This window comes from Bombus flavifrons, chromosome 2 (genome assembly GCF_040668555.2).
Source record: "Bombus flavifrons isolate JBK064 chromosome 2, iyBomFlav1_principal, whole genome shotgun sequence".
Lineage (NCBI taxonomy): Eukaryota > Metazoa > Arthropoda > Insecta > Hymenoptera > Apidae > Bombus > Bombus flavifrons.
The window spans coordinates 17089159-17114702 of NC_138443.1; the positions used below are offsets into that span (position 1 = coordinate 17089159).

A 25544-nucleotide genomic window follows, 5' to 3' on the forward strand; every position below is an offset into this window, starting at 1 on the left:
TCAGGGTCCGAGCTTCGTCCGAAACGAAGCGCCTCCGTTCTCCTCCTCTTCTCTTATGAGAACGTGCCGTCGGGGACGACGCTTCGTCGAACCGTTCGTCGTTCGATCGGTTCTCCACGTTTCGTCTCGCTCGTCTCTTCTTATCCCTCTTTCGTTTAATCCTTCTCTAGTTTCCTGTATCTCGCTCTATCTGTCTCTTGTGCCTCCGTCTCTTTCTCTCTCGCTTTATCTGTCTGTATTCTTGCATCTTTCTCCACCTCGATCATTCGATTCACCGGTTTCTTCCTCTTCTTAGCTCCGCAGCTTCCTTCTTCTCTTGTCTTTTCGCCTCGAACCGCGTGTCACGGTGAAGCGAACGTGGTGCACGCTGCGGGTGGTGGTGCTGGTGCTTGGTGTTGGTGGTGGTGGTGGTGCTGGTTGTTTTGGTGTCGTCGATGGTGTCGGTGGTCGATGGTGATCGGTGAATCCGCCTCGAGCGATCAGGAGATCTCACCCTTGGAAACCTTCCGCTTTCGCTCGATCGAGGAGGGGAGGCTGCTCGAATCATGGCGTCCTACAGGAGCTACGTAAGTGTTGAGACTAGGGTTTCAGCGAAGTCGTTTACCGGATATCGTAGTTCGTTTATGTGATAATTTCGATGCACGTGCGTACTCGTACAGGCCGAAAACCGTGGGTTTGATCAACGTTTTTGGGCGCGGCAGGTTCGGGAAACGTAATTTTACCGGCGGTTAATTGGGAAGTTCGTTTCGGCCGGGTGAAACGTTGTTTACGCGACGCGGTGTCTTCATTAAATCGACGCCGGTCGCAAAACGACGCGAAGTTATAATTGGTGTTCCGCGGTGTCATCGCACGAGATGAATTTTCGCAAACGCGACGCTGAAAAAGAAGCAGAGCAACGCCGCTCGGCTGTATCACGCTGAAACGCGTTCTCCCTAATGTTGTCGAGCGTTTTGGGAACCGGGCAAGTAGAAAACGACGAGTTTCCTCCATTTCGTTGTCGCGTTCTTCTGAGCAAAAGGCTGTTTCTCTTTTTCTTTTCCTTTGCTTCTTTTTCTAGTGAAATTTTTAACGTCTCGTTTATATGGTTTATACGCATTCCACGGTTTCAAAGCGGTATGAGATGTGACGTTTTTAACGATACATCGATGCTGAAAGAAAATGTGAAAAGATGTGAAAGATCGGTACTATTTTTTTATAAATTCTCTGTATATATCGCTTTCCAACGAATCAAGCCATTCTCGAAAAATGATCCAATATTTTGTTGAAATGCAACTGCAGTCTCTTCAGGTACTTTGTGACGTGTATAACGCGAATTAAAATATAATTGTTCGCTGAAATGTAACTTGAAAAATTTAACTTGAAACCAAATATTTTTATGTTTATATATTTTTTAGTCAACGCGATACATCGACATAATTGCTTTCGCGTGTAACGACGCAAAGTGACACTAGTTGCGCGTTATCTCGTATCTAGAACAAGAAACAGCGTTTGCTGACGATGATTCGTGTTATCTTGAAAAAGTAATTGAGAATCTAGCCGGTTCGTCAGATATAATAATTCAAAACTATTCGAAAGCCTAATATTATCGCTCGATTTTGTTGAGAATTTAACTATTGAAGATTGGCGTGACCGTGTCGTATGGTGACCTGCATAAAGAGACGAGATGATGTTTAGTATTTATTGTGCATGGTGCAGATATTATTAACCCGTTGATGACTGTGCTCGTGTCTGAGGCGAGCTATTCGTGATTCGTTTGTAGACAGTGTCGTTTGTCTGGTTTGTTGTCGAACTGGTTGATTAGCTTGGCAATTTACTGCGCTGAGAAGGGAGAATGAAATAGGTTTTATTATAACCAAGGAAATATTTCATTATTTTCTATAAAAAAAATGCAGCTGGAGGAAAAAGAAGAGCTAGAAAAGGGGAATTGAATTTATTATAAAACTTCATGCTTTTAATTAAATGTATTCTTTTAGTTTATATAATACAAGTTAATTTACGTAAAAAATTAATTTACAGTTAAAAACACTGTTTGAAAAATAAATCGTAAATACAGGCATTTATTGCTTCCTTTCGAATAAACACTGAATGAAATTCAATTTAGTTATAACGTTCTATCATTCTCACGATCAGAATGATTTCCTCTCTGTCGATGTTTCACAAGTTTCATTATCTGACAAAAATATACGAATTTATGTTTATTTCCCTCTTTATCTTCGGTATAATTTATATAAAATTGTACTTTTGCCTAGAATTAATAACGCAGTATTTGTCCAACATTTATTACAATATATTACAATTGTTTCGACGACCTGTGCTTGATACGTTCCTTGATATTTTGAGACGATAGTTCAACCATGTCGTACAATGATCAACAATAATTGATCTCGATCAAGATGATCTACTATGTACAAATACCCCCTATTTTGCTCCCATCCAATGTTTCAATATATCATACAACTTTATTATTTCGTCAAACTATATCACAAAACTCGAAGACGTTAAATCTTAATATAAAGTAATAAACGAAGTTGCAATAAACCTAATCCAAAACTGATCCAAACTAACAGTAATCCATAATAAACCGAATATAAAACAACGAACGTATCGTATTATTCGTATATTCTATGTGCCTCGTATAATAAAGCGAGAAGATTTCGAGAACCTGCATTTAATCGCGTATTTCGATTCATAGATCATCGTCATTTTAGTTTCACGATTAGTTACGTCATACGTTTTCATAACCCGAATGTTATACTAAATTTCTTATAATGATAAACCTAAGATACTAGGTTTTATGAAAAATGACAGGGAACCTACACCATTGTGATCCTCAGTTAATACAATAACGTATCAAAAATTTAATTGACCAATCGTAAGTAGAAATTTCCAAATTTTAAGCAAAATAAGCGACGAACAATTATTTTGGATGTATTTGATTCTTTGTGGTCGTTGCGCCTCACGCGTAATCTATACGCGACTCGACCGCCCGCTATAATTATGCGATGTAAATGAAGTCCATTAACGTTATCGTCCGAAGGCCGTGGTCGCACGCGATCCTCTGTTTCGCGCAGGCCGCGTCGCTGTTTACAAAATACCTAGAATTTAAGACCGCCGTTCACCAGTCACGCCGCTGACGTGACTTTGCCCCTTCGCCGTTTTCCCGATTTCTTTCGACAGTGATCGCTTGCACGTGTTACACATATTCGTGCTTCAGGGATCGAGCACACTGACCTCCCTCATAAGATCATTAAAATCGCGTTTCATTATTGCATGACAAAAATATTTGGACATACTCCTCAATAAATTTACGGATATCGCTGAATGATTTTCTTGAGAATATCAACAGCATACAGATACGCGCACGTATGTACATATAGTTCGGATCTTATATCGAGTTTTGAATTTTTGATTATTTGCTCTCGAGTTCTCAACGAGAAGTTGCTGGGTTTGTTTTATGATTTCTCGTATGATTACTATTTCCAGGAAGCTGTAAAAATTGATCGGCAGGCTATTTCTTTTCTCATTTGCATAGTCGATGTTCTAGCGAAAAGAAATAACTTTGTTCCAAGTTGTTTCCTTTTTCTAGTTATATTTGAAGTACAATATAGGACATTATACTTCCTCGGTGGTATATTTCAGTATTATACTTTTTAGTATAGTATAGTATAGTATAGTCAGTATTATACTTTTGGAAAGATGCTTAACTAAAACGATGAAATATTCCATTTACTATACCATAAAACAGGTAAGCCAATCCCCTTTTCCAAACACACGTTTCCATTAATTTGCCAATTATCTCGAAATAAAACTCGAAGCGAAGATCGCCTTAAAAATCAGCAGTCCCATCGTAAATGTCCGAACGCGGATCTTCGTACGTAGATATAGTGTGTAGAGCGCGCAGTAGATAGAGTACGGTCGATGGTCAGACGGTGTTGGACGTCGTAAGCCAACTTGCAAGGGTCCGATAATAATACATAGATCGGCTGGCAGCGGCGCAGAGGTAAACATTTACCGAAGAAGCTCGGGCTCGGCAGCCACAGGGCACGAATTCCGGGTGTGCACCTCACGGAAACGCGTTCATACGTCGGCATCAGGTCGCCTGTGCCGTGGCCAGCAAAATTAGCCGGGCCTTTCCCAGACGACGTATGCCTGCCGGCGGTCTACTCATGCGAACCTTTCATCTGCCTATACCTATATGAATACGCACACCATACGCGACACGCGTGCACAGTGTTTCATTCAAGCAATTAGCGTGTTTAAGCTTCCCGGTGGGTGTTAATGAATTAATTTTCTTTTTTTACTTGATCGAGTAGAAAGAAAACGAATAAATATGTCTTCTTAATTTATAATTTCGTATAATTCGTTTAGTATGTATAGTTGATGTATTTGTATTGAGATACGTATAATTTTGTGTGCTAACTAGATTAGCCGTGTAGTAGTGACAGACGTATGTGAGTATGAGTGTATGGAAGTATGTGCGTGCACAGCGTCTCGAAAAACGGATGAATGCAACTGTTCCGTTAGCAGTGTGATATGGAAGATGGTGAGACAAAGAGAGTAGTGAGACGCGTGCAAATGTATATCGACGAAGATCCTGCAAATCGTTTATTAAATAAATCTAAAACTATTTTAATATAAATTCTAAGTGTAATCTTAGTGTTCCTTTACTTTTATTTCTGCCATTAAGATCCACAATTCTCAACAACTTGAATCACTTTTTTTAATTTATTCGTCATTTGTTTAATTAGTAGCTTATAAAAGTTGAAAGAACGTTATCCAGTATACAACGTGAAACGTGAAAGGGTAAATATCGAAGAAGGAAAATCTAGAAAAAGATTATTGACTAAACAATTGCAATTCCCCAAAAGAAACAAATGTATTATAACGTATATTTAGTACTTTGTATACATTTTTGAATATAACATTTGTATCCGATAATAATTTATCCATTATACGTATCTATCATAACGAATACTCCGAACGGAAGCAAAGAATGAAAAAAATAATCCAGTCAATTGCTTATGTCGCGCGATTTACTCTACCGGTGAAAATATCCTGTATATTGAGTGTGAAGTTTCAAAAAGAGCTGATAGGTACCAACCTATCGACCGTTCCTGTGAGATTTTCGTTGCGAAGCCCGATAAAGAATATCCCTGGTCGTTTCGGCCGACAGCTTTAAGAAAGCTCTCGAGGGAACGAACAGTTTTGCTCTCGTCTATTGGAGTTCTTTAAACACGGCTGCATCAGGGGATGAGCCAAGGGTGTACGATATCTTCTCCTTTTCGAACTTTCCAGAGTGAGAGTCGGTCGAAGAGGATTTCTGCGGACGGGTGAATCTTAATGTGCGCGATGTACTGGCTTTGCTACTGGATCGTAGATGAACTCGCGATATCGAAATTTATTGCATCGGTATATAGCTTTCCCCTTTTCGTCTCTTTCTCTCGATAAAATAAATTATAAACTTTTCAACTAAATTATTTTCACAGATACACGAATTGAATATTTGAGTAGGGTGATCGTAAAGTAGTTAAAAAATATTTGTTTCAAATATCCTGTGAACCTAACCATTTTCTGACCACTTTGCTCCAATACTATTTACGCAAATCGATGAAAGGATTCTATCCGAAAAGATTATATATTTCCATTTAAACTAATAATGCAACAGTTGAATACATCGCCGCACTTGTAAAACCTACACGTATATGTTTGTGTTAATAAGCGATTTTTTACACCGACAATGTTTTCGTATGACATTTTTCCTACCTACGCTAATAAAAGAGCTACGACTTTAAAAAGACGAATGAATTTCTCTGCAGAATTGATTTAAAAACCACTTCGAACCGATACAAAAATACTATAGGATCGATATAAAACCACTTCAAAACCGATATAATAACGGGCTGCAGAATATAACCGGAATCGATACCAGGCAAAATCTTTTTTATTCATAAGAGTTATGACATTATTTCGATTATATAACCGTTTCAAGAAGGAGAATCGATATCACGAGCATTTGCAACCTCTGCCAGTGGTTGACTTCAATGGAATTATTTTACGTAATAACGACAATTTCGTCGATCGACGGGCATCTCTAAAACGGCGTAAGTAAACGATGCGAGGTACGTCGACGATGGGACGCATGATAAATTTAGCCGGGGTACAACGTGTTTGCGTTCCACTTCCTAGACGCGAAATCGAACAAGTTGGTCTTTAAGATTCCCCCGCGACATTTACACGCGGCGTGAACTTCGGGCAAATTCAGACATTTCATTTCTTGCGATTCGTCTACATCGTAAACACTCGACTCGGAATTAATTACGATCCCTCATACGTAATTAATAATATTTATGTATTTACGGTGATATTGAATTATCTCGTGTATTCGTTGCGATTTGTAATTTGCAGGTGGAATTAATCGCTACCTTGCAGAGAAAAGAGATAGAAAGTTTCTAAGTAGTAGTCGTAAATATCGAATGTATAATTTCTCATTTTTAATTGTCCAATTTTTGTGATATTACGTTTCACGGTACAATATGATACGTTTTTAACGATATCTCGTTATGTGCATATCTCGTGTATCATATTTTGTAAATCATATCGATACAACTTTGTTATCGCCCTTTCTGAATATTTTCAGAACATTTTAGTACTTTTTGTACCAATTATTAGCTACAATTGGTTCGAATGAATTTGATTTAATAATTTATTACCTGATTTCGAGATAAATAAAATTTAATACGGAGTTGTTACGAAATGTTGGATATGTAAAATATTTTAAATCCTCTTCTCCATATACAATTACAGTCACTGGGTTTTCAATTTATTAAATGAATAACAAAATCTAGACAGATAATAAGAAGATAAGTTTACACGTAACTCACTGGAATAGGAGACGCTACTCGATATAATTATTTGTAAATAACGATAATTATTCACATTATTATCTTCATATTTATGACATTTAACGTTATCAAACTATGTACGTTGGAGGGCGAGTTTCCAAACGAGCTTAGACAACATATTGAAAATATTACAAGCTTGTTGTTCGTGGAAAGAGCAGAAGGTAAGAAACAGCGATAAAAGAAAGAAGGGTGTGTTCGAGGAGGGCGATCTTCATCGCTGTCCCCGAGGCGACGATAAATCTCGCGAATCTGCGGGGGAAAGGGTGACGGTGAGAAAGGCCGGGCATTACAAGGATGAAGCAACAAATCGTGTCGCGTTAAAACGCAAAACCCTCGTAATATCGCGTCGAAGCCCACGGCGTCGCTTAAAAATAGTGCAACTGGAACGCACCGTTTATTTCCAAACATCGTTGTGGACGGATGAAACCGGCGATTAAATTAAAGGGAAAGATAGAAACGAAGGTTGGAAAATAGGTGTCGTCGCTGGGTGGAAAATCATAGGGTAATATCGCTCGTTAATAACTTTCTCTCTTCTTTCAAAAGATAGACACGCGCTCGAAACAGCTTGAACGCGATTAAACGTCAGAAGGAAAATCCAACGTCACGGTGGATAAGAGACGCTTCGAGACGCAAGAATATGAACAGGGAAAACGAAGGGGAGACGAAGGCAAAGGGAGAAGTGGCTCGGGCTGAAGATAGAGAAAAAGATTTAAAGGCTCTTCTGAATATTTCAAGACGAGTTGTTGCCACGGCAAAACGTTGCCGCGGGACGATTTAATTGAGCGTTCTCCTCTTACCCTCTCGACGCTCCGTGCACAGCCCCTCCGGAGGAACGTCAACTGGAAATGCATATGCATCCGTGGCTCGCGAGCAACCGCTGTGCATCCAATTGCAGTCGGCGTTAAATGGAAAAATACACGCTTCCCTGATCGCTTCGATGTTCGTCAGATTCATTCGCACCCCATGGTTTCGGCTGAAATGTCTAGAGGGTTACCTAGGATACGAGCTGATGTATTTTAAATGCAATTGTGGTACTCCTGGTTAATCCTGTCTTTACGTTACGAGCTAATATCGGGTTGTTTAATTCATATACGTATTTTGGCTGTTGTTGCAACAGTTTCCTAGTACGTACATAGTTTAGGTCTTAATAACAATTGGTCAATCGTGATAGCCGTGCTTTATTAGCCGATGCTAATGAAATTTCAAAATGTTTCGAACAACGAATAAAATATGTCCATGAAAATGCTATATGATAAACGTTCAACTATTTTTATGATATAGCACATCATAAAGGAATAATTAACAACAATAACTATATCAACGATATTATCCATCAATAAACGTCAAATTTTCTTCTCCGTTCCTCGAATAAAATATCGTACGCGGCTCCTCGATCGATAAAACTCAAAAAACAAATCGAGGTACCATTATCCCAATTGGCGCGCCATTCCTTAATATTCTAAACGCTAGCACGTTCACCGTGTTACATAGCTTCTGACAAATTGCACGTTAATACTAGATGCTTGTGATAAAAGCGGCACAGTGATAATGCCCGGGCTTTTCATTGCGCCATACCGGGACAATAAATTATGTTCGCCGAGAGGCTAGCCAGTATTTGGCCAGTGCTTTGTGCTCATGTTGAACGTCGACGATGCATAATCGACTAACGAGTCGAGTCGCATCCACATTTGATGCCTCGATGTTGCTATCGGATACAGGTGTTTCCGATAGCCGTGGTGCAGCTCCGATCCGATCGCATACATTTCACCCTACCATGGAATTTACGCGGAACAATATGCTTAGCTAGCATGGTCGCGTGGAAAATATTTTGGCTCGTCCGCTTCGCCGAGTTAGCAGCTACGTTCATTGTGTCTGGTTTTCACAGTAGGGTGGAAGTACACGATGTTCATGCGAGTGGAAGAAACAGGATACAGAATTGTTAAATGATGGTTATTGCGCATCCTTCGATTCGTATTTTATTCAATCGTGTTTTCCGTATTATCATAAAATTTTCTCAAGTTTGAGAGATGTCTTTTGCCACATATTTTACGTTGCATATAGAAAATAACATAATGTTACGTGAAAAATACATTTTTATCGATAGCTCGTAACTTTTAATTTGCATCTTAAAGTAAAAGGCATTTTAAATTGCATCAAATTACATGTATTAGTTTCGAACGTTGAATCTACAAGTTCGAGTCCCAAGGTGCACTTTTTTATAAGTACCACACCTAAGAAGAAACACAAGAGTAGCAAGCTTCACATTCATCAAAAATACTCGAAACCACCACTTCAGAGAAGTTATTTTTACGTTGAAAAAAAAAAAGAAAAGAAAAGAAAAGGGAAAGATACATCAAACCTGCCACCTTATGTTCGAAAAATATCAGTTCAGTCTTCAGATAACTTAAGGGAGGAGCATTTGTTGTTTGATTTAATGCATTTCTCCAATCGAGAAAGCGTGCTTCTACCAGGAAGTATCATTTCAAATCCGTTCACTGTATTGTTTAAGGCAGCGCACCATAGTCTGTAGTATTCTAGAAAATATCGTTTCTCCTTCCTTCCGTTTGCTCGTTGTTTCTGTCCGTCCTTGTTTCACTGTTTCTCTCTTCTCGTACGTGTACACTTGAAGAGAGAACATGCCTGTGGATACTCCAGAGGGAACATGGACGAAGACCTCGCGGCTATATTTAAACGGACTCGTAGACATCGCCTCGAGTCTCTTTTTTCCATCCAACATGCCACGAAGAAGCATCTGCAGCTTGGCTTCGAAAAACTGCACAACTATGACAGGTCGCGTCCTCCTGGAAATCGCGGAAAGTCCGCAGAGAAAAACGTGACACAATTTTCTCGCTGTTTCACTCGTGTTCGCTGACTCCAGACGTCATGGAAAGCTGCGAAAATTCTCCTAGCTTTATTTATTCGCTCGTACGTTTCGTTTGCTTTTCGATAGCAATTTGAATTCAACCTTAGGATTAATTTTATTATGAATTGTATATTTTGATGAAACTCTGAACAATTGTTTGTTGCATCGCCAATTCAAATCAATGATCTTTTCAGAAATTTTCTCCTACAAATTTATAAGATTTTACAAAGGATACAACATTCGTTTGACTTCTTTCTGAAGTTTTCTGTCATCTACAATTTGCAATCACTTAAATGGTAGAAGTGATTCGTGATCATGACGAAAGAGAAAAGAAATTCTTATTTGAAATCACAGTTACTAAAAGGAAAGTGATAGAGATCCTTTTGTTATTGTGTTATATTTCTTTGTTCTTTGCAACATCATTTACGTAAATGAAATAAAATTCAAATATACGTAAGATGAGGAAGACGTGTCAAATACGATACTGAAATAAGGCAATAAACTCTGATAGCGATCAATCAGATGTACTTACAGCCTACAGCTGTTAAAATTGTATATAAGAAATATTTGTTGCTCAAACAAAAATGTACCTATAATCTTCCCAATCATCGTTAACAATCCAAATTCAGAATTAAAAGATTATCTTTCGACGATCATGACAAACAATAATCCAAAATAAATTGCAATTTTATCGAATTACCGTTTCCTTTGTTTCTTTTCAAACAAATAAAGCAATAGAATATGAAAGATAAATATTAATATTACTGCTAGTAGACAATATCTTTCGCGGAAAATTTGACAATTCAGAATTCAACGGGACACAGAACATACAAAACGTAACGTTTTTCTGTGAAATCGGATTGATGCAGTGCAGCGTGCATCGTGCACGTTGGTCGATGAAACAGGCGTTTGAAAACCGTGGCGGAAGAAGCGTTCAAACGTCGCTGTCTTGTTAGCGACGACCAATATTTGCCGCCAGAAACGACAACAACGCGGTCCGCAAACACAGCTGATCTCGCAGATCAATTGCCCGCATTGAAATCAATTTTGAGACTCGGCCCAACTACGGATCGGCCTATTGCGCGATGTCACTGAACCTAGTCGTTTGAATTATTACATCTATCTACCGATGATTTTTCTACTGCACGAATGGTAAACACGTTCGAATAACTGGAATTTTCTGAGTGGATTTTCGTAATTGTGATTGGCAATTCGAGATTAAAATAAAGTGGATAAAATTGGAAATGGCTAAAGTTGGTGGGCTGTTAACTGGGTTGGACACGTTTCACTAAACTGGTTTGTTGAACTTTTCAATGCATTAATTAAAGATGGACTTTTTCCTTCTTTAAGATCATAATGATATACTAGTATTTATGTATTTATATATTTACACTATCTGTCGTGATTGAACAATTTTTAGTATTTGAATTATATAAGTACAATTTACAAATATAATATATACAGTACACTATATCTCCATCATACAAAGCTTAATGTATCCGAGATAGATTTCAAATGTCATTGAGTACACGTGTACTCACCTAATTCGAATTAATGGATCTGGTTATGGATTTACATAGCGTTAGCATAGGATGTGTGAAGTGTTATATAAGTTAATGTAACTCGAGATATGATCTTTGCATAATCTGATTCGCTATTCTTTCTACTTTTGAATACCTCGTCGTGTGCTGTTACATGCGCTGGCAAATTTTGTCAAATTAGCTAGAAAACAATTTGATCGATTAAATTCGTTACTCTTCGTGTCACTTTGTAATAGGCAAGGGAAATGAAAATTTGTCCATATTATTCGACATGATAATTATTCTAATTATTAATTACGAGCTTCATCGGTTGTTATTCGATTTCTTGATGATTACTTGGTCGCACAATTCATTTAATTTACCATGTAAATTTATAGATAATTTATAAAATCTAAGGGACGGAAGGCAGCGGACGTCCAAAAAAAGAGAAAAATTGACATCCATCGCAGCGGTAACCAATTTACAACGAATTCTAGAAAGAGTTCGCGTTTAAACTCCATTAAAAGAGACTTAAGTGCATTTCTATTTATACGCAGATTCTTGTGAACGCCGTGCCGGGGATATTCAATCTTTCGTTTCAGCCTGAGCTTTCAGTTAGTATTAATTAAACTCCAAGCCGTTGTCATTCTGTCGTAAAATAAATAGCCCGAACTAAAAGCTACGCGTGACTGCGCTAGGTGCCACTGAAATTGGCAGAGCACCACGAATCGGTGCGAGTACGTTGCTCTTCCCATGACTCGCCGAAATTCGAGCCGACCACTTTCTATTCGTTAACTGTACGTTTTGATGGAACACGATACCGTAAGTTTGCCGTTTGCTACGTCTGTTGATTTTCTGCGGGAACAGGATGTGGATGTTGATCCACTCAGCTCTGTATTTCCGACCAAAGGACCTAGTTTCTTTCCGCTATCTATCCTATCTACGATGGATAGTCAAGAGATGTACCAAATATTTGCGTATCTTTGAATACCTTAATATGCATATATAATCTACATTTCTAATTTCTAAAAAAAAAAAAAGAATCTCGGTTTCTATCGCACGTACTTTGCGCCTAGTTCTTAATTTGATCGATATTCGAAGAAAGCTGTATACACCCTTTGACAGAGTAATCAAATGACGAAGAATTCAGAATGGATGATTCAGAAAATTATTTCTTTGATCTCACATTCTCTAACTTTTGCAGATAATAAATACAAATAACTACATCGTGTGCGGTGGTATTTAAGGTGTGAAAGTTATAGTACTACGTGTGATAATTTATCTGAGTTTCTCTCATGCTACGGCAAGAGTTACGTAGCATTCGTAGTCTAGTTTAGACGATCAAATATCTCTAGATGATAGGAGTAAAGTCTAAGCTGGTTCGAAGATATTACGTAGCTCTTAGCTGAGTATCGTTTTACAAATATTATTGCAACTAGAAAAACTTAGGTTGACAGTAATTACCAGGTTCCACCACCTAAGGGTAATTACATAAAGAATTCGTAATCCGTATAGTAACTTCTCAATAATAATCCTATGAGGATGATATTGATAACACTATATTGAATGACGTGTATTTCACAACATTTTGGTGACTGACAAAAATTCGACGATGACTGAACGACTTGTCACAAACACCTTACATTTTTGGCAATTTTGTTTCTTCTTATAAATTTTGTTAATTGCACTATAAACTCTTATTTGTATGTTAACAGTATTAACAATATTAATTTTACATAATGTTAGCAATAGCATAAAAATCATAGTAACTTATAGTTTTGGTACATTTTTATTTGTACAAAGTTCTAACATTTTACACCATTTTTATACGAACATCGATTATAATTTCCACATATTTTACTTCTTTTCTAACTTTCCTGTTCTTGCTGTTTTATGGTCCCTATTTTCTCGCTGTTTCCCCTTTTTTATACTCTTCGTTGTTTTATGCAGACGCTTTAATAGACCATGTCTGCAAATATTTGTCCTCGAGAGGTGGATTGCCAGCTACATATCTCCCTGTCTCTCGAATGATCTTGCAAGTGGACAAGTCTCAGATGGTTTTCCCTCGAGTATGATGCGCCACGTTTGTAAATTGCAGATCTCCCTTTGCAGTATCGTGCTAGAATTTTCTTTGCTAACCTTGAATAATAACTGGCCAAAGTAAACGAAACAAGAACGGTGCATACGCCAAAGGCAATAAAAATAAAGCTCCAGGTATAAAAAATTAATTTGTTGGAACTGAGTTGCATAAAAAATATTGTGGGACGTTAAATGTTACAGCGCACAAAGTTGAAAATATGCCGGATAGAGGTGGACGTTATGTTTCTTCTCCTCGTGACAAATAAATAATTCGGAAACGGTAGCAGCAATGGAAACATTGGATAACATTAAATATTAGAGTTGGTGAAGTTGAAAATATTGCGAGATAGAATCGCGGGGAAACTTCTTATCTGCTTTGTTATTTATGAACTCGACCAGGTACGAGATACGATGTATAACGTATTTTGTCTGTTTTCTTTTTAAGTTATATTCTAACTAATTATATCCTAAATAAATTATATTTTAAATTATAGTCAATAAACGATTAAATTAGTACACAGACGTTTAGGCATTTTAAGCACTGACATCTACACAAACCTTTTATTGTTTCAAGTATATGATTTAATATAGATATTATACGTAAAAAGACGTTTCCATTTTTCATAATCGATGCAATAGATGCAACATTTCACAATTTGAAAAACTTGTAACGTAAGAGTTCCATATGATATCTGTAATTAATTTTCATATTTTCATTTCATCATAGCGGTTAAGGATTAATCACTTCCCTGCAGTTTCTTATTTAATTTTTACATATCCACGCTTCAATATTTAACAGAAATTAATTGAATTTTTAATACTTTCAAATTATTTATCTAGTTTCATCGAGCAAAGATCTTTTATAGTTTATAATGTACACCTTCAATTTTAAATCGTAAAACTTGAACTATACGCCATTAGAAATCCTAAAATATTCATAGAAAGGAGAAACAATTATAACTTAGCAATTATAGAGAATGACAGTATGATCGGGCTCACAATGAGTGATTTATCGGTTTGTAACTGCATCGAGAGACTCGACATCCCTGATAATCGGACTCCATAAGAGTCTTTGGCCGCAACTTCCGGCAACTTATACGGCACCGGAAGTTTTCCAATTACGCGGCGAAGCCGTTGCTGTTTCCCCGTCGAAGCGTTTAGTTCTTGACATTCTCTCGTCGCCACTTTCGCGGCGACGAAGGCTTCTCATTGAAAGACTTTTGCGTCGAGCCACTCGCCAGGATCTCGAGAAACTTCATTAAATATCTTCAGCTTCCGATGACTTGCCACGCAACTTGCGACTGAAATTAATTGGATACACCAGTACACGATTTTCGTAATGGATTTGCATGACCACATAGTCAATAAAATTTTCTCTGTAATTGGAAAGATTTTTAACTTTAATATAAAACTTTATCGCCATTAACGGTTTAGTGGCGAGGCACGTAAGTTGATATTTTCTGTGAAATAATCATACTGTAGTATGTAAATTATGATGTATAAAAGATATATGTAGTAATCGAATATAATAATAATTATTATTATTCTTAAATTTTCATATTAATATCTTGATCGATTTAAAAGATACTTCTTTCTTATAACGAAAGAAAACTTTCATTTGCGTATGAACGTATATATTAAACGTGAATGTGCTGTAAAATATTAAACGTGAATGTGCTGTAAAATATTAAAAAATTGAATGGAATATAAACTTTAATCTGACATTCGCATGATAATGCGTCTATTTCGATACAGGTGGTTCATCTATATTTTAGGATTAAAATACGTCTTATAAAATGACTAATTTTCGGGAATCTACTGCGACAGAAGGAGAAACGCATGGATTTATTTTGTTCACAAATAGAGTTAAAGATTGCGTAAGAACGAAGACAAACCAGGAAGTGAAATTGAAGGTGCATACGATTCTTGCCAAAAATACGCTTCGCAAATGTCATACGGGATTCACTTTCGACATACACGTGTCACGCGAACACCCAGAGAGGCTGAAATCGTTTCCTTGATTCATGCATCGAAATACTGAAAAAGTTGGCCACCACCCAACGCGTAAAACGTGAAATAACAACCCGTTGAAATGGATCGTCGAACCGGCCTAATCGGCATTTTGTAACGTAAACACGTTATCGTTTTCTTCATACGCTATTTTTATTCCGAATGTTTCTTGCATGGAAATGAGATATACCTTTTTGCAATACAATAATTGCCATTTTCGACCAATACTTTGCATAGATTTCCTGCGAACTCGTCAGCTGTAACAAGTATATAGAATTATAATTATAACGCATCCTGAAATCAAACATCAAAGTGTGCTGCTTAGGAACCCATGAAATTGTGAAAGGCAATTTCAACGTTCATTCAGCCTAAACCCAGAAGAATCACGTATTTTCTTCGGACGAATAATACCGTGGTAAATTAAATTTCCTGCCTTCCCGATCCCATTTTCTCGGTGTTCTTGTGCTCGTAAAACGAAGCATTACTTTCGACATATTAATCCGCGCGTGGTCGGAAACCAGAATGAAATCTGCGAGCGAAATTATTTCTGTAGAGACGACACGAAAATTTTCTTCATTCGTTCACGAACTGTTTTGTATTAAATATGCGACAAATTATATTTTCTTTTTTTTTTTTTTTGTTTCTTTCGCTTCTTTCGATCGTCGAGCGAGCCATCTCAAAGGGAACTATGAGAATCGCAAAGGCAGAGACGGGACAAAAACTGTTGAAATGATATTTCTAATGAATATCCACTGCTTAACAAAGAGAAACATCGGAAAAGAGAAGAAAGAGAATCTTTTACTTCTATCAAAAGTTAATTCATAATACTACCGGAAGGACATTTGAATTTAATCGACAAAATTTTATACGATTCAATAAATGGAGTCTTACTGTATTTTACCAAATAGCACAGATACTTTAAGGGAAATACGATTTAAATAGAAAATGATGATTGAGATTCTACCTCTTCACATTTCTTCCCCTCTTCTATTTCTATCGTCGAATAATTCTGCATTTAATACCGTCTAACGTACCCTGTCTGGGGAAAAGATACGAAGAAGCCAAGTTACATCTCGAATTTTTCCTCGTCGCAACATTTCATCGAATTTACCTTTATGATGGAATACATAATGCAATTTCGTGGAGACGAGCCGATGTTAACGTCGGTTGATGAATTACATACGAACCGGTTGACCGAGAAAGACGAATACAATGTTTCCTCGGTATGTTCCATCGAAAGAACAGCAGAATAAATACAAAAGGCAAACTAACGCCAAGCAACGTGATGGTTTGTTATGGAAGAGAACGCGTCTGTCCTGGATAGAAGATAGATTAAATTTATATAACCAGCTTTCTGTATCTGAGTTGTCTGAATACAACCGGCTACACTAATAACCCTTTCAACCGTGTGACGTACGTACACGTCGTAATATTAAATTTGCAATTACTTTGGCGCGTTCACGCGTACGCTGTGTACCGGGCAACGAGCTTCCAAGTTTTCATATCGTTCCGCGATACCAAACGGGTAAATTCGATAAAATGCAAATGTTTATTAAATCGTGAAGTGGTACAGTTGCGTTTCTCATACGGAATGCGCGGTGTTTTTGTAAATAACGTTGAACGAATTATAACTGGAGCGTTACATTGCGCAATGTGCTGTAATGTAAAATATATTTCAATGTTCGATGCGTGGAAATGCAGAATTGGTTTGATAAAATATGAATACAGCGTTTATTCGATTATACGTACGTCGCCGAACATCCAGCGATAAGTGGATCTATCATTTTCCATCGTGTTTTTCGTCGTAAATATCGTATCATAATCTTTTATTTATAAAAATTAGAATTTGCGTAAAGATCCGCTAGCCGGTCTATCAATAAGAAACAAGAGACATAATATTTTATATACCTTCGTTCGTCCCCTCGTGAACGATGTATTTTTGTCTATGACCATTTACTTTGGCCTTCAACAAGCGCCTGTTATAAATGGTCAAGTATCGACGTCACTTTGTAATTTTAAAAAGACGTAGCGGCGTTTTCGTTCCGCGGAGTTCACGACAACTGGTGGCACGTCGTAAATTATAATAATGCGACCAGTCGACAGAGGTTAAATCAGACTGACACTCTTCAATTAGTCGGCCTCCCCTCGAGCTGCTATCGCTCGAACCGCATCGGGCGCCCACATCCTCATCAGTAACGCGTCGATCGCACAGATCTGATACAAACACGATCCTTGCTTGTTAAAATACAAACATTTGTTTCTGAAAAGTTACACGTGTACAACGCGAATTACGCGATAATTTTCAATATATATATATAAATTTTAAATATAAAATATTATTGGATGATCATATAGAAGAAAAATAAATGCCCAAATGTTCTCTGGAAATGTTCTCAATTATATTTATTTTACTCATGCCAATAGGCAATCGCAATTTGTACGGATGATGTTGATGGTCTCGTAAAAGCAAATAAACGTGGCTCTTTCTTTTCATTAGCCGGGAAATTGCAACGAATCGAGGTTTCCCTGCTTTTCAGCGGAAAATATCACGTCATATCGGTATGATCGTTGAAAGGTAAGTAGTAAATAACACCAGGTAGTTAAATAAATTACGTAAATATTTCTGATGAATATTTATACCTGTTACTTTGTTCCACAACACAAGAAATACAAGCAATGAAATTCTCTTAATCAAATTATTTTCATTATAAAACGTTTAAATGAAAATTGTAATAGACATTATTTTAATTTATATATAATATATTTCATTTATATATATATAATAATAATTTATTATTGCAGACTGTACGTGAATTTTTCAGCAATAATTCCACTTTATCCGAAAATATCGCGCGAACGATAGAAATCGGTTTTACTGGCATTTACTCATTCATTGAAGCATTCTATCAAAACCCATGAATGTTACGAATAGAGATAGAGTTAAGTTAATAGTTCTTGTCTTTTACTAGCGACAAGATGTATTATTATGTCAAGAAACAGTGTCTCAATTGGAGTAGATCCTCTGCCACCCGAACCTCCATTATTCCAGCACTCTATTATTCAAACACACTACTATTTGGAGATTCTATTAATCGAACATGGTTCCACATAAGTTTCGTTGCAATATAATAGTAATATGTGCAAACTATTCAACGTAAATTTTAATCGTTACAAAAATAAACAACGATCGTAACGTGAGATCATAAAGTAATTTAAATATTTTATGTTTTTAGAGATACGGTGACATCAATTTTTTAATATCTGCGAAACTATTTCTACAGAATGCGTCAATCGCGTGTCACTTATGGACATCGGGATATTATCTCACAAGATGACACAAATGTGTACTAACTTTCTTTCTCATTTTTGTGCGTACAATTCACCCAGCGTGATCGTTCGTAAAAGCAAATTATTACGAAACTCACGTAATCAATCGAGTTTATAAATCTTCGAATAATCCACCCCTATCCAGCGTTTCCGGAATGTATAAGGGGAAAAGACGATTTTAAAGAAAATCTAAAGTTCCAAGAACTATTTCAACCAACTATCCTTATCCCTCTCAAAACACCAAACATTTTACATATAACTGCACACGATTTGCAAACTCTGCCAATCAATCCTCGTCGTATTAAACGAATCGTCTATCGATACGTGGTTTTCCTTTAAACTAGCAACTTTAACTGGCAAATATTCAATTACACGAAACAAAAGTCGGCCTTTGGCGGTAAAACGACGCGTGAGAAACGATCGTTTCGCGGCCGTACGATTTATCTATCGATAAAGCGGGATCAAGGGTAGAAAGCTGGCGTGCAGGGTTTGAGTAGGGATGGCCAAGCTGTAAACAGCCATTTTTATGGACGATAAAGCAATATCGAAAGATTTCCCGGTCGAGCTGCTTTCAATTCGACCAGTCCAATGGAAAGCTTTTCGCCACGCCGACGAAATATCGAGAAGGCTAAATTGACGGTAGGAAACCCTGGATTTCCGTCAAGGGAGAGAGACAGAACGTAGCTGCTCTGATGGATTAGTTGATGGACGGTGACTATCGATGGATCGTTTATCGATCTTGGACAAATTGGATGAGAACGATTTTGCCGCTCGATTTTCGCTTGATTTTCATCGATTTTTCGTGCAAATTCTACGAACGTTATTCGTATCAATTTTCCACGTTTTACAATTTTCATCCACTTTCATTTTCTTTCATTAAAAGCTTTTTACGTCTTGCCTGGTATTTTTTACTCTTCTGCTTCATTCCGTCGATCGTCTCAGTCTTTCGAAAAAATCGTTCATTTGTAAAGAGATCTCGAATTATCATTCCTGTCACACCGAAACTCATCTACTTTTTCGTACGTTCTATCTTCCGGATTTTTCTCCATTCCGGTCACTCCACATCGACCGTTCTCTACCACTTTTTCATTTATTTTTCCCTTCTCGACGGAAATCCAACGAATTCCCAAGTAGTTCCCGGGGAATTTCCAGAAACCTCGTAAATGAAAATAGAGGCTTGTCGCGTGCGTAATGTGGCCCCACTCGGTTCTTTATCGTTTCTATGCTTCAAAGTTTCTGACAAGGACAAATCGTGTCGTCGTGGCCGGTGGCGCTTGAAATTTTTAGCATTAAGCGTGGTGTAGATATTAGCCGCATATTTCACCAATGTCCTCGAATATTTTCGGCATAGGAATCGATCTCTAAGTCTGTTTGACAGCAAAAGCTGTATTTCACGGTGATTTGCAAAAGTCGGTTGATAGGTGGCTGTCGATCATTTGCTTCGAGAAGACAAGGTTGAAATGAACTTTTCTATTATGGGACGAGGTTAAGAAATAGTGGGTGGATTAGGAAATGCGTGGATTTAAACGAAACGTAGTTACATAACATGTATTGTCTTACAATAAGAATACGATCAGATACAATAACGATCAGCGAATCGCTTCATAAATCATTTAATCGAAGATTAAGGATACGAATAGTTCGAGTCTTATATTGTAATATCAAATGTAATTATTTATTATCTGTGACTATGCAATATCCGTTTAATCTGTAAATTACGACAGTGTATTGCACGGTGGTTGCATATTTTTATTTTTCCTACAGGAATTATAAACATATTTAGACATCTAATCACATAATAAGAATTTTTTAATACTTTTGCAGTATCGTCGTATCTGCTCTGACAGAGCGTGCTTCACGCACAAATTGATCAATATTGCTTCGTTCTCTGTATACGTCAACATTTCTTCGTATTCGAGCATGAAAAAGAGAGATTTTACATTCCGTGCAATATCTGTCAAAAAAGAATATTTATTACCTTCCAACTTCAAAGAATATACCATTTGTATTTGCTTTCGTCAAAAATACGGAAACAATGGAAAACAGTGAATTTTTCAGAAAAAATCCTGCGTTGCTAAGCATTAGAAAATTTATTACAGCGAAGAATCCTTTGATAAACCAATAATACTAATCTGTGAACCTAATAAAAAGCAGGAATTTAACATCGCAGAAAGAGAAAGATCGCAAGTTTTTCGTGGAACAATCAGCTTTCGAAATTGTTATGTATCGTAAACATTCGTCGAGGGAGGAATAAGCATTGCGAAAATAAATTTCCACAGTTGGCCGAGCACGTCGAAAAAATTTCATAAAAATTTCACCGTGTCCGGTGAAACAAGGAGCTCGCGATTTCTTGCTTTACCTTGCGATCGTCCAGTAAAACCACGGTAAAGCCGATAATGGACGTCGTAACAGGTTCTCGTTCGACTTCTTGGCAAACCTTTGCCTTCTGAATTTAGCCAAAGACCGTCGAGGCTGCTTGCCAAAATGTTTATGGTGACTTCTTGAACTAATATCGAAGTTCGGCAACGAGGCGCAGCCCTGGAACCGTACACGACCGGCATTTTAAGATAGCTAATGAACTGCTGCCAGGTAAGAAATTGATGTTTCATCTTGCAAGGTTTGCTTAGTAATAAATATGTATCGATGGAATTTTGATACCGTGTTTTAGAAGGCATTGAATATCTCTCAGTTACGCTTATTTATTCATGAATAAATCTCGAAGCTCGTTCATTATCGGTTCTAATTTATTATTATAGAATAAAATGAAACAATTTGAAGTTAAACAACTGTAAAATTAATAGCGAATTTAAGATATGGCTATATTACATCAGAGATCAATTCCAGTATTATTTTGCAATAGCAAATCGAAGAAACACGAGGCTATAAAAAAAAGATAAGTTATTGTACTTGAACTTAATTAATTGATATATGAATGCTATAATAAATACAGTGTTGTACAAATACTTTTTGTAGCCACTGTACATCAGGTATCTAACGTTAACAGGAGAAATAATCGATAGTAGGTAATCATAGCTTCTTTTTCGTAAACGAGACTTAGAATACTCGGTATTAGCAACAGGGGACCGCAAGCCAAAAAGCCGGAGACGCGATAATAAGGCAGATACGAACGAATCGAAAGGAGTTATCGTTTCCGGCCGTTTTCGACACTTCCGCTGAAAAGAATCGGTTTAGCGGTCTTAAGGAGCGTCCGTTGTAATTCCATTATCACTCCCCCCCGAATAGCATTAGCATAATAACGAACGGCACTTTTTAAAAGTTCGAGCACGAAGGCTCCCCTCACCCCTTTCTCATTCTCTTTCAGAGGGGATCTCATCTGAACGCGATAGCGCAAGATGTCGGAGCTTTAGAATGTAATTGAATTTAAATTGAAATTATGATCGCGCGGGTGGTATCGCGTAAGCTCGCTCGAGTCGAGGTTGCGCGGACTCTACGTAAACGCAAACTTGTAAACTGTACGAAAAATAAACGTCGGTCCATACCTGCGGGTTCGGACAAGGAATAATTAATTACGCGAACGAGTTTTAATTACGGAAACATCTAGCAGCGTTTAGATGCTCCGTTCAACGACTCCTGCACGTGGTTCGTTGGTTCGTCTAAAATGAAAATTTTAAGAAACACGAACAATACGAAAATCGTGTGGTGGAAAATTACTTTCTTTCAACTTCGTGAATGCGAAATGCTTCGTACATGCGAAACGCGTTACAGATAAATGATCACGAATCGATCTTGAACCACCGTATGAATCTCGTTCAGAATAGTTATTCTTCAGATATTCTTTCAGAATATTCGGTTATTCTTCTCAGAAGGACTTCGAGTCATGTGATTTGAGTATCGTAGAAGCTTGAAGGATATGAGATATTTCCAGTTAAACAAACAGGTTTGTATTGGTAAAAAGATTTCAACAACAGGTAGCGAGTCATTCTGACAATGAGTTTACGAGTTCTCGAAACTATATTCTTTCTGTTTATGAAACGATTATCGATATTCGCTATCAGCGTCGAACGAAACCGTTGAAATTATTTTTCAAACTTTATACTTATTTCTATGATGTTGCCTTTCTATGCCTCGAGACATACGCAAGTGTAATCTAAAGAATCTCAGTTTGATAAATGAAGAATATGAAGCTATAAAAAGTTTATCTTGGCTATGTTGTGCACAATTAGCTACGGTGCTTCAATCAGTATGTAGAATGATTCTGATTACTTTTGAAGAAGTAAGAGTAACAGGTTTGCGTTTAACCATTTGTATACAAAGTTTAAATGGTAAAAATGGATGCGTTTATTGACTCACCCGTTATACGACAGAGAAACAGGAAGGTTATTCCTCCCGGTTAGGTCGGGCCATCTATTTCAAGCTTAGGGCAATTCGCCAAATTTATGTTAATTGTACGAATTTTCATTTCTTGACTTCGGCCATCCGTACATGATGTATATTATCCTCATTCGGGTTACTTAAACATGTTCTTCCTCTGTAACATGTTCTTTAGATATTCTGTAGATATTCTTCATCAGATGTTTGTCTATTCACAAATCAGAATGCAGTGTTTTTAATACCATTACTCATTCGAGGTAGACTTTACAGTTGTATTTCCCTTGTTAAATTCTTTCTTTGTATTCATTCATATCCCGCGAAACACGATCTACATATTACGATTGTCATTCAAATTTTTACGACCGCGTCTCACGTGTATTCTACACGCTTTTCATATTTACATTTTTCAATATCCATATCTAATATCTATATCTTTCTAACATTTACTTCCAGTATCTGCATTTATTTGTATCTCACGAAATGTGAATCTTGCAATTAAAGAAAAAATTACCATTACAAGATAAAGTGCCCTTTTTCCGTTTCCTAAAAAAGAATCGCACGTGTTACGCACGCCGCTCCATTGTCATTCACAATACTTCACTGTTTACCAGTCGCGTAATCGATGGCACGCAGTTCAGCAATAAAACGCACGGTGACACGCGATTCTATCGCGGCGACGTACGGCGACGCATAAATCTGTCGTGAAAAAAGAAATCGAGCCGTTTGCCGGCCAATCTCGATCGGTAATTTTACTTCGCAAACGGCACGAAGTTCGCCGTAGTCCGATTGTTCCCCGGCTCGTGGAACAGTCGATCGAACCGGCGACGTTTCAAGCATTCGGCTCGCTTTTTCATCGCCTTCGATCGATCGTCGCCGTCGTTGTTGTCGTTCGTATAACGGTGCCGTGGATAAATGCAACGAGATCACGAGCATTCACAGAGAACTGAACGATTCACGGTTTCCAGGGTGACACTGGCGCCTACCGACCCAGAGGCAATGTTGGCATCGCCGCAGGTACATTTGGAAGAACGACCACGTCGACTGGGAGCGGTCTTCCGGGTTGCAGGAACAGCTACTCGTCGTCCATCGGTTCCGGTTCCAGCCGAGTACACGACAAGGAGAGGGTTTCTGGCTTCGGAAACGCGTTCCTAAAGAAAGACAAGTCCGAGGAGAAATCTACCTTTAAGTATTCCAGTAAGTTGCTTTGGATATGCTCATTATGACGTGTATCGGTCTTCGCTTTATCGTTTCAGGTTCTTGGCATTTGTTGGCCATTATTATGGCAATTGAGAGAGCGATTTTAGTATTGTCGCTAATATACTTTTCCTCTATCCTATTATGAACAATAAATAAAATCAATCTGCGTAACTTTCCATAGACATTTAGATTTACAACGATACGTTCCCGAAGATTCGAGTAATTTTTTTGTAAAATATTAATCTATAATATATATTCGTTCGATGCTTCCCGCGTTTATATAATAAATACAAAAGTAGAACGCGAATTTACTTATATTATGTACGTATTTCTTCATATATGTACTTTCAATAAAATTTTTTTTTTTTTTTTGGTATAGGTTTCGTATTTCAGTCGCCGATATTTCGCGTGTTAAATAATTGAATAAAGAAAAGTTAGGAAATAAAGAATCACAGGTCGATGATTTTTCAGCTAACAAGGACGCGGACAAAAACAGACTGCATCCCAGTAGGTCGTCGACGGAGGACGTAGGGGCGAAAAGTCCATTATCGAGCAGCAGATCTTCTCTGTTCGAGAAGTACTCGTTTCCAGCTACTAAAGCTTCAGAGAGGCCCGCCTCCGTTTTGGACAGATATAACCGTGCCACTTCCCGCGAGAAGAGCAGAGAGCCAGACGGAGTATCGCGATACGGATCCAACACGTATCCCGGATCGAGCTTGGCTCGAACTTATGGAAACGAAAGTAGAATCGAGAAGAAAGAGAGGTCCGATCATCCGCCGGTTTCCTACCGTGGATTACGGCCGAACTCTGGGAGAAGTTCACGCGAACCTAGTCCGGAAGTCAACGTCGGAAAATCGAACTCCTTCAGAATGTATTCGAGAGCCCCATCCTACGGTCGATCCAGTGCCACTTCTAGTGAGTGAATTTCCTCTTTTTTCCTTACATTTTGTTAGAAATTGGATTTTATTATTCAAGTTTGGAATGGAAAAAGAATAAGTTTCGGGGAAAGTTCTGTGGCGGAATATTCTTGGCTTTTATATCAATTTTATTATTATTACGATGATATTCTTCTCTGTGTTTAGAGCAAGCAAATACAGTTAACAAAACAGAAAACATTACAGAAACATTAGTTACAGGTGAATGATCTAAGATGAGAACCTGAAATATTTTAATTATATCGAAAAATGGTTCGGACAAGAGTCGAACGATTTCAAACGGAACATTGTATGGTATAAGTAACAGTTTTGATATTTCCAGTCTTAGATGACTCATTCTGTATACGTATACATATAATGCTATTATATGATAAAATAT

The 25544-nt window shown here is 37.6% G+C and overlaps 1 protein-coding gene across 4 annotated transcripts in view; it reads left to right on the forward strand.

Moving 5' to 3' along the window:
* The window catches only part of LOC138187672 (dentin sialophosphoprotein), a 37968-nt gene continuing 12424 nt past the window's right edge, over nt 1-25544 (forward strand). For 2 of the 4 annotated variants that reach the window (XR_011175237.1, XM_069128677.1), the window contains exons 1-3: nt 1-566; nt 23999-24227; nt 24702-25145. Coding sequence is in view for 3 of the 4 variants with exons in the window: in XM_069128677.1 (XP_068984778.1) it covers nt 546-566; nt 23999-24227; nt 24702-25145 (694 nt within the window). In the remaining variant the exon portion in view is untranslated. The remainder of the gene's footprint in view (nt 567-23998; nt 24228-24701; nt 25146-25544) is intronic. The other 2 variants (XM_069128700.1, XM_069128690.1) reach the window with 1 other exon arrangement.